Source organism: Erigeron canadensis, chromosome 5 (genome assembly GCF_010389155.1).
Source record: "Erigeron canadensis isolate Cc75 chromosome 5, C_canadensis_v1, whole genome shotgun sequence".
Lineage (NCBI taxonomy): Eukaryota > Viridiplantae > Streptophyta > Magnoliopsida > Asterales > Asteraceae > Erigeron > Erigeron canadensis.
In genome coordinates this window covers 38,792,877-38,803,499 of record NC_057765.1, presented here as the reverse complement: position 1 = coordinate 38,803,499, position 10,623 = coordinate 38,792,877, and the positions used below count along the sequence as shown (strand labels likewise).

General features: G+C 31.0%; 1 protein-coding gene across 1 annotated transcript; it reads right to left on the bottom strand.

Annotated features, from left to right (window-relative positions):
- Positions 1 to 9,015: 9,015 nt before the first annotated feature.
- Positions 9,016 to 10,508, bottom strand: LOC122600248 (transcription factor MYB8-like). Its single transcript, XM_043772935.1, has 2 exons — positions 10,325 to 10,508; positions 9,016 to 9,854 (listed from the first exon to the last, which is right to left on the bottom strand). Exons 1-2 carry the CDS (start codon positions 10,455 to 10,457, stop codon positions 9,160 to 9,162), a joined length of 828 nt encoding a protein of 275 aa, XP_043628870.1. The 5' UTR covers positions 10,458 to 10,508; the 3' UTR covers positions 9,016 to 9,159.
- Between the last annotated feature and the right edge of the window lie 115 nt (positions 10,509 to 10,623).

Below are 10,623 nucleotides of genomic sequence, written 5' to 3'. Positions count from 1 at the left end.
TGTGTTTGTGGTATTGTCATTAATAAAAAGAAAATCATATGACAACGCATAAAGATGATTATTTCAGCATGCAACACATGCTTTGTAACTCCCCGTTATGAATATTATGTGTATTATCCTATCAAATCAGATTCCATCTAATTTCACAAATCAAAAATGTATATTACATAAACTAAAAAGAAAACAAAACCTCATATCAAGAAATCATGGGCTAATACTTACTTCAATACCTAATTAATAAGAGTTATGAGTCATTGATATTTCTAGTGATTTTCTATTTTTTTTAAACATTAAACATCAAACTTTCAGTATCACAGGGAAAAAATACTAGAGTAGCTAGCACACCAACATATTACAATAGTGAGTATTCAGGGGAAAATTAAGAATACTACATTACACATTAAACTATTTCATATCTGTCAATCTAAGTTAGTATCCCGGGCTCTAGTGATACAAAATGGGACTGTATGCCCTTTGCTCTCATTTATTTAATCTAAAAAACAAAAAAATCACTTTGTTAATAATTGTTTCTAAGTAATATTACTTAAAATACTATAATTATAATCATTTTAATTTAATGTGTATATAACTAAGTATTCTATATATATATATATATATGCATCTATATCTATACTTTATAATTTTAGTTTCAACTCTAATTTATCATTTGTAATGTCTTTCTTATTATTCCAAAATTATGGAAAATAATTTATCAACTTAATTTATATACTTACCTAAAACCTTAAAAATTTGATACGTGTATTTCACTATGTTTCTATCATAATTTTATCTTTTGATCCTTCCACATGTCATCATCATACAATTAATTTATTTTTAAACATATAAATTAGGTTAATTTATAATCATCCACAAATTATGTCTTAAAAAAGTTAATTCTTATGCAACATGAGGTTTCGCCGTGGAATTTAGCGAGACTTTCGAGAACCGGCCAGGGGACTCACACCCACTTTCGAAAGCTAGACCTTTTACGGCTTAAATTTTGATGACGTGGTATAAGTGTACAAGTTATCTCTTCACCCGTGTCTGCTCGCCTTTTAATTTGAAGGATTACAATCTTTTGTCATTACGTACAACTACACAAGTAATAGATTTTGTACGAAAAGTCGAAAACATATCGCAACATTAATGTTTAAATTTTACATGTAAATTATTACTCGTAATTTATTTGAAGAGGTGGAATAAAAAACGATTGACAAGGCTCGGTTAGTGATGAAGTAATTTGTCGCGGAGGGAATATCGTCGAAAGAACGTTACAACTTTTGTGTTTTGTGACATCACGTGTGACACACCGGTTCTTCCCCAAGACACGCCATATCAATCATGTCTTGGCCAGTTGGCCTTTTGTATTTTATACGTAGAATATATAGATAAGCGTATATCTATAGGAATTGATACATATTAATACTTAATAATTTTTTAAAAAACTTTAAAATATAACAAGTCGTTATTTTTTTTCTTAATCTTATCATTTAGTTTTACTAAGGGATAAGGAACAAGGGTGTAGTCGGCAAAATGCATCAGCTAGCATCGGCTTATTGACAATCCTATAGCATATGCATCGGCTTATATCGGCATGTTTTGGCAAGATACATCGGCTAGTTTTGGCCGATGAAAGTGAACGTTGAGCAAGGACACGTGGCAAGTTTGGCTGCCAAAATACATATGGGAGCATGTATTTTTGTTTTTTTTATACTTTCCCCGCAACTTCTACATATATACATTTTTTCATATATAATTAAACAAAACACATTTTATTCTTATTAAAAAACACATTTTACACTAAAAAAACACATAATTAAAGAAGATAATACATGATAAAAACATGAAATACACTGCGTATGATTACTCATTGTCGTCTTTGATTGACATACTTCCTAAACCACGGTAAGCGTAAACGTCGAGTCACCACTTGTCGTGTTGCGGACATTTGACTTCCCACGTGCTTTTGTCTTCCCCGCAATTGTCGTGTAATAATTCGGCCCAAGTGCATTGGTTACCTAATGTGTGACATGCGTTAAAAACATCATCGACTACACTCTTGACGTTGTTGATCTCCCCCTATAAGAACGAAGAATAGTGCTCTTCGTGCTTCGAAACATTGCGCCCTGACGCTTGTATTGCGTCTACCTTATGCTTGCATCGTCGTCTTTTCTCGCTCAGGTCACCCATGACCCCAGAGAGTTCAGCCTGAAGAAGGGTGTGCTCTTTGATATCAGCCATGATTCGTGTTTTCATTTCATTTTTCAGTCAGACGAGGTTGGAGAACATTCTTTTTTGATGATGAGGATACCATTTGGTTAGAAAAAGTTAATAAAAGGAAAGACAATTATATTTTGATGGTAAAATGCAACTGAATTGAGCTCTGGGTTCGTATTTATATAGTGACAATGGAACTAGTCGTTCACGGACTGGAAGTGTAAATATTTTAAATTTTTTGGCCATTTGAGGGATTGAAAGTGTAAATATTTTGAATTCTGCCGTTGGAGGGACTAGTTGTGTAAATATTTTTAATTTTGAACGTTTGAGGAACGTCTTTGTAGTCTACCTATAAATAGTGGGTCCTTATCAGAAACATTGTCTCAAAAAAACTTATATACATCTACAAAATGGCTTCTTCATCAACTAAAAATGACTGTTGATCAAGTGCATGAGAGTATCATGGCTGATATCCTCTACCACCAAAGGGTCAAAGAGAAACTTGTTGCAGTTATGCGAAAACTAAATGCGAATAAGCAATGGTGTCGAGAAGAAATCGATTATATACAAACCGGGTATTGTACTGATCTTGAGTGTCAATAATTTACTTATTTGCAAGGAAAAATCGACAAGATTCAAATTGTTGTCTAAGAACTTGCTTATGCGGTCATCACCTTGGACCACATGATCACATGGACAAAAGCAATGAATTATTTTTTCTCTTAACTCATCTAGAATACTATTGATGTTGTATCTTTCTCTTTAATAAGTTTGTAACGTTTTTAAATTATGAATAAACTTTAGTTGTTATTAAATTACCAAGTAGACATTTTTTATTAAAATACTTAAAGACATTACAAAATTCATAACACTAAAACACACTTAATTAAAATACTAAAACACAGTTCATAATTCAAAACAATTAAAAAGCAATCATGATAAGTTTCCTCAAACACTACTCGTAACTAAAACGCCTCCCATACTTCTCACGGTACTCCTGATGAGCCATTGCATAAAGCATCTCATCATCGACGATCCTCCCTTGTGCATTCAACCTCATACAAATTGTCTCAAATTACTGACATGCATGTCCAATTTTTCTCATGTGGCTTGCTGCTTGATGTTTGCTCCGTTGACCTTCGGTCGTGTCTCTGTTGAACATTTCAGTAATGTCGTTCCACAAGTTTTCGCTTGGGTTAGCCATTTCACATCTACCGGTCATTGGGTCAGGATGCCTCAATATCCAACACCTCGACAAAAAAAGATCTTTTGCTTCCGTCCACATATGCGCCATTTGGTTGGGATGTTTGAATGAAATGATTTGATAAAGATAGAAAAGATTTAAGATAATATTGTTGTGGTTTAAAATGGTTGTGTTTGTTGGGTATAAATCGAATGTAAAAGGCATATAGCCGTTTGATGTTTAGCTAAGATTTAAATGAAATGTTTTATTTATTTGTATTGTGTTTTAAAAATTAATGAAAGTTCATGGTTAATTTGGTAAATTGTTTTTGCCAAAAAATTGACAAGTTTTACCACTACACCATCACTTTTGGCTAATTTTTGGCTAATCCATGTGTCAAGGTATCATTGGCTTAAAACTTGCCAATTTGCCAAGGATTTGACACTACACCCTTGCCCCTAAGTATCATGATTTTATAGTTTGGAGGATTTTTTAAATGATTTATCATTTCTCTAAATTTATTAATAGGTTATTTCTCGCATAATACGCAAATAAACATATATAATGTGTTGAAAAATGATAATGTGTCATTTTTTTATTTTTTTATTATGTTAGTCACCATAAATATTGGTAATATCTTTTGTTTAAATATCATAAAATAATTGTTATAATGAAAAAAATATCCAAAATGTGATTTTAAAAATATAATATAAAACTTAAAAATAATTTTCCATAAATATATAAATAAAATAATTACCTTCTATGTTTATAAAAATTTAGTAAAATTACTTAGATATAATCATTAATATCACTTTTTTTAACGGCAAATTTGAATCACTGACGGACCACTAGAATATCATCGTGCCATTAGGGTACCACCCGATCATATCCTCACTAGAAAATAATGTCAATACCGCAATTCAGGATGAAACTCGATAAATATGAGAAAACCCTCTTATGTGGGTTTTGAACCCATGACCTTATGGTCACTAAACATTATCCCACCATTATTAATACTATCTCGTTAAAATAACATTTTTAAATTTGTCTATTTATTTATCTAAAAAATTAGTGATATTTACTAGGGTTAAAACCCTTTACTAATAATATAAAGAAAAGAAAATTAACGAAAACAAAAGAACGCAATTGTTTTATATAAATTATAAACATTTTTATTCTTTTTTGTTTGTACATTTTTTTCACTTTTAAATAATAGAATAGAATACTAGTGAACTTTTGGTTTAGTAGGTCAGGTGAGAGGCTTTGCTTCTTTAAAGGTCCCCGGATTTAAATCCCAACATTAACGACGTATAATTACTAGTTCTAGACAAAGTGAACTACTAACAAAGTTACAAGTAACATTTTTTGTTAAAGAAGTTCAATGGATTTATCTTTTTGGAATTTTATGGGTTAAAACAATGGAGATATGATATAAAGATGAGAAAATAAAAATGATTATTAGATATATATGTTTATAAAAAAAGATGTGAAAAAAAATGCAAATTTAGGGAAAAGATAAGCTTTTTAACGGAATATAAGGGGGTGGGATTCGACAAACAAGTTTACCGATCCGGTGCCGGTTTGTAATACCGCCGTTGGTGAAGGAGAGAACGGGTAGGAATAGAGAAACTTCACCGAAGAAAGAAAGTGTCGTGTTCGTGTGTGAGGCGCCTCCACCGTTTTTTTTTTCTTTCTAATTTATATCAATAGGTGTGTGATTTTAAGGTTTATATATATGTATTGTATATGTATATGTTGAGGTTTGAAGAGAAGAGAGAGACAAGATTTTTTTTTTTACTATTTAATATATATTTTTATTTTAGTCCCTAAATTTTATTTATTTATGGAATAAATTATGGAGTTTTAAATGTTTTTAGTTTTAGCCCTAAACTATTATAAAACTTTTATCATGTGGAAATTGGTGAAGTTCGGTGAAGTTTGTTGAAAGTGATGCGAGTATTTTGGTAAATTTTGGGGAAAAAATAAGGTGAAGGATTTTTATTGGATAATAACGCTCTACTGGCTCTAAGACCCAACATTACAGAAGTAACCTACACTTGCATAAATTCATCCGATAGAGAGTTTGAATTCAGTGATTTAGGAGCATAAATGTACTATCGGGAGAGGGCAAAAGCAAGCCTATATTCTGGATTGGATACTGCATAGTTGTTAAACTCTTACGAGTTACAAGTCGACTCTTACGTGTTGAGTAGATTTACACCAAAAACGAGTCGACTCGCTGGGTGACTCTTTTTTGTCCAGACTATTACGAGTCACCGTGTGAACTTGGACAAAGTCAATAAGAGTCGCAAATTTATAATTATTCTAGTTTGAGATTATGGTTATATATTATATAATATTTATGGCTTCATTATTTTATGTGTTATCTATGTATATATTTGATCATTTTTGTGCGAATTAGGAGATAATTTGTAAGTTTACGACTCAAAACTATCTTATTTGTAATATTTTGATAAACTTATTAAGATAATCAACTTATATTTTGGTTTTAAATATGTCGTATATAGAACTATACTATATTTTGTAACATTTAAAAATGTCTTGACTCTTAACAGTCGAGTTACATTTCGAGTCACGAGTCAAAAAATCATGTTTTCGAGTCGAGTCAAAAGTTGTGAGTCGGCAACTATGGATAGTGATGAGGTGGAAATTTGGTAAAGTTTGAGGAAATGGTGAACACTTCCCCCTAAGAAATTATAAGAAATTATCAGTATTGACTGAAATTTTCCAAAATTTGATCAAATATATTTTTTCAAAATTCATGAATATTGAATATATACTAAATTACATGGTAATAATGGAAAATACATGACACAGTAGAGTTGCATTCCAAGCTTTAAACCTTAATAATATTTTACTTGACTAAATTAAATGAACTTAATTTTGCAGGAGTCGCTACCTAGATAACACCTATCGAAACTGGTGTTACATAAAGCATTATTATATAACAAGACATACGTTTGCGAGGAAGATCTGGGCACGATGGAACTAGAAAGGAACACAAGTGTGTATATGTACTTCAAAATTTAGAATTGCTAATTTGCTATAAAATATACAAAATTCACACTGTTCGTATACATACTTGATGAAACTAAAAAAATCACAACCTACATTTTCAATAAGTGTGCTTAATTATTATTATTATTTTTAACTATATTTGTGAACTAAAGTGATAACACGTGACTTACACGATGTAAAATTTTAAGGTAAAAACTAAAAAACAACAAGATCACTTTACGAAGAAATTTCACGAAAGGAACAGAACTGTGATGTTTAAAAGACCATAGGGACGTTTTTTTGTACTTTATCCTAAATATTGTGTCGACAAGTTGAGTCCTGCGATGGTACAAAAATAACATCATATACCCCGGACATTAAACGTATTTCCACCATGACAAATTTGCAAGAATGTTCAACTATTATTAAAGAGAGATCTGTCAAAGTCTCGAGCTTTAAATTTATAATATATATCTTTATTATTATTCAAAAATTGTCAATGTGTGAACCTTGGTTAACCACAAAATTTCAATCTAAGAAACTGACTAACATTAATGATGGCTAATATATCAAATAGAATCTATAGTATTTTCTTTATGCAACTGGCCGGGTAGATAAAAACGGGTGACATGAATAAATTTATTCAATCGGTTATCTTGGTCAGATTAATGAATTAAAATACCAAGGAGTATAATTTACATGATAGTAAATAAATTACTTCAATCCATTATCTTGGTTAACTACAAAATTATAATATAAAGAAAATGAGGATAGCTAATATGAGACCTCGATCAATCGGCTGTGTGGCCAAATCTTGAGGACTACTGTGTGGCCAAATCTTTGAGGACTACTGTGTGGCCAAATCTTTTGGGACTTTTTTTCTTCCATAAAGTTAATAATATATAAGTTTTTTTTAAAAGGGGTGGATTAATCATTGCAGCGAAGGCTCTAGCTTAAGCTAATTTTACATACTTTCTCATCTTTCAATACCCGGTAAAAGGCTGCCCGAAGGCACGATAATAATTATAGATAAAACTCTGCCCTTTCAAAGTTTGATCTTGAGACCTCACCTATCACAAAAAGACTATTGTCTTATATACAGTGGCGAAAGGGGGGGGGGGGGGGGGGGGGCTAGGGGGTGTTTGGTCCCCCAATATATGACTCATATTTTTCTTTACAATATTACTTGCTGATAGGTGCAAATGAAATTATCTCTTTTAAGTCTGATATGCGTTTGTTTTATTTTTCTTTTTGAAATGGAAATGCATTTGTTAATGACTTAATGGAAGAAAGTAACTCAGTGAGGAAGAAGACATCTTTTTATTCCTTATTAGTAAGACCCTTAAGTATTGATAAAAATACAGTTTAAACCTTATACTTTATATTACACTACTTTAGCCTCAACTTTAAGCAGCCAAAAGCACCATTCGTATTACAAGTTAAAAGCATCTTTTAAACCTGAAACTGTACATATTATATTATACTATGTTTAAATATCACTAGTATTTGTTTTCGGGAAAAAAAAACAAGAATTATACTCGTATATGTTTAGCTTTATAAATATAATAGTTAAGAAAATATATTATGTTAATGTTAAAAAAAAAAGAAAATATATTATGTTAAAAAATAAATACTTTTTCAAATAAAGATTATTGTTCTTATTATAGTTATTAATAACAAGTTAGATATAGTTTTTAATAACAAAAAGAAATAAATCAACTAATACATGCATTTCGCCGTTTCTTTTCTTTTTATTTTTTTTACTAAAAGTTTTTCATTAAAACATTATATGTTTGTCATGGAATTTTATTTATAAAACTTTTACGATATTTCGATACTAGTTTAGATTGAAAAATTTACAAAACGATTTAACATAGGAGTCACAAGTAACAACTATTCTCACAACTATAACGATATGCACCCAGGCATGTAGATGTGTAAATTGAAGAGACAAAATAATGTCACATTCTTCAACTACAAACCAACTTCAAATATTAGGAGTTTATATCATTATTCAGTCCCCGCTGACTCAAAATCCTGGCTCCGCCCAAGCTTATATAGCAAGTGGTAGGACTAGTAATATATAGCACTACATTCTTGAGTTTTTTTTAAATGAGACATGGAAAGAAATGATAGGAAAGAGTATTAAATCTTCATTTTTGAGTTTTTTTTATAAAAAAAAGGAAATGGAAGGATAAGAAAACTTATAGATTTTTAGACCTAAAACTTTCTTGCCAAATTGGCATGATTTGGAAGGAAAAGAAAGAATAATTATGTAAAAATACTACTTTATCCTTCAATCTATTTCTAATAATTTATTTAATAAGGGTATCTTTGTAAAACTATTTTTTTTCTTTTCTTTTCCATTCATTTAAACTCAAGAATATAAGTAATTTTTTAGATTCTTTTTTTTTCTTTCATAATTTTTTTAAACTCAAGAATGTATTATATCCATACAATTTTTTTTCTTCCCCTTCTCTATTCAATCCTATCATCTATTTTCTTTTAATTAAAATCTAAAAAATGCAGCGTAAGCGTAATGTTTTCTAAAATAAAATATGAAATAAAAGAATATACATATGAAATAAATTTGCAAATTGTCTGAAACTGCCAGTTTCATTTAGCATTCCAACAATGCAGATCTTTTTTTTTTTTCTTAAAATAATTATTTAATACCAACTTACAAATGTTTGACTAGAATGAGCAATACGTAATAAGCTGAAGCTTAGAATAATTATTATTTAACTAGTTAAAAGATCCTTGTCTACCACATCTTCATGATTGAGTAGATTTTGGTATTCATGGTAGAGCTTATCGAGCATTAAGTTTTCGTCATCATCTTTTGCCATAACAACATCGCAACCGTCTATCAAGAAATCATAATCATATCGACCGTCCAAAAACGGAGACAAGTTTGGCCAAGAAAAGTCAAAGTCAGCATCATTAAAGTCAACTGTACAGCTTGATGATGCACCACTACTACTACTTGCCATCCCGTTATGATCATCCGCAACACTCTTGTAATTAGATGACAATGTGGTGGCTGATGAAGAAGAAGCCGCAGCAGATTCGACAAGTTTGACTTCCATTGACTTTTCTTGGCTTGGTTTTTCTTCCTTGATGATGTCATCTTCTGGATGCTGCTGCTGCTTCTTCTTGTTGTTTTTCCTTTTGGTCTTTTTGTTATTTTTAGATGTTTTTGGGTCGTTTTCATTTTGGAGCAATTTTTTTTTGATGTGGGCATTCCAGTGGTTCTTGATCTCATTGTCGGTTCGACCCGGAATCTCGGAGGCAATGTGGGACCACCGGTTTCCGTGGAGGGAATGAAGTCGGATAATGAGGTCATTCTCTTCGGTTGTAAAGTTTCCTCTCTTAATACCTGGCCTTAGATAGTTCATCCATCTTAACCTACAACTTTTCCCACATCTTAGCAATCCTACAAAAAAAACCCATAAACTACTTATCAAAGTATTCATGATAACTTATCAAAAGTGTTTGTTTATCTCAAAATTAACTAGATAATGAAGTAAGTGTTTATTGTTCAAAACTACTGCTATTTATAACAAGTAATCTTAAAACAGTTTGGAATTAACAGTAATTCGTTTATTTTGTTTTTTTTTTAATTGTTTTGGAAAATGTAATACACAAGTAGTTGAACAACAAAATAGATCACTGACAGGCCTGATCATCATCATTCCCCGGATACAAGACCCAAAGACCACCCACCAAAGAAACAACCCCTAGTCCACATAGATTTATTTTATTTTTATTATTATTATTTTTTTTGTCAAATGTGAAACTTAGAATCAAAGATTTTCTCATTATTGAAGCTAATTAAGTCACTAGCTATTTAAGTGTAGCTTGAATGCGATATAGTTACAAACTTAAATAATAACATATATATACCGGCTTTAGAAGGCAATGCTCGCCATTGACCTTCACCATGAGCTTGAATGTAGTTAACAAGGAGTTGGTCTTCTTCAGAGGACCATGCACCACGGTGTAAACCAACCTTTGAACAGCAAGGTCTTCTACCCATTTTTTGGGGGGTGAAAATAAGTGAAGAGGGTGAGAGTTTGAGTGGTGTGTTGTGATGTGATATGTCTAAGATTGCAAACCATTTCGTGGCCTTATAAATGGCTTTGTGAATATACGCACGTTTATTTCACTCCCTCCTTGGTTCATTTTTTTAAATAATAATAATA

What these genes read in the sequence shown, in the direction of transcription:
- LOC122600248 (XM_043772935.1), bottom strand. Translation starts at nt 10,457, where the DNA reads ATGGGTAGAAGACCTTGCTGTTCAAAGGTTGGTTTACACCGTGGTGCA. An exon ending in AGCATTGCCTTCTAAAGCCG is followed by an intron (nt 9,855 to 10,324) that starts GTATATATATGT and finishes TTTTTTTTGTAG; the next exon opens with GATTGCTAAGATGTGGGAAA.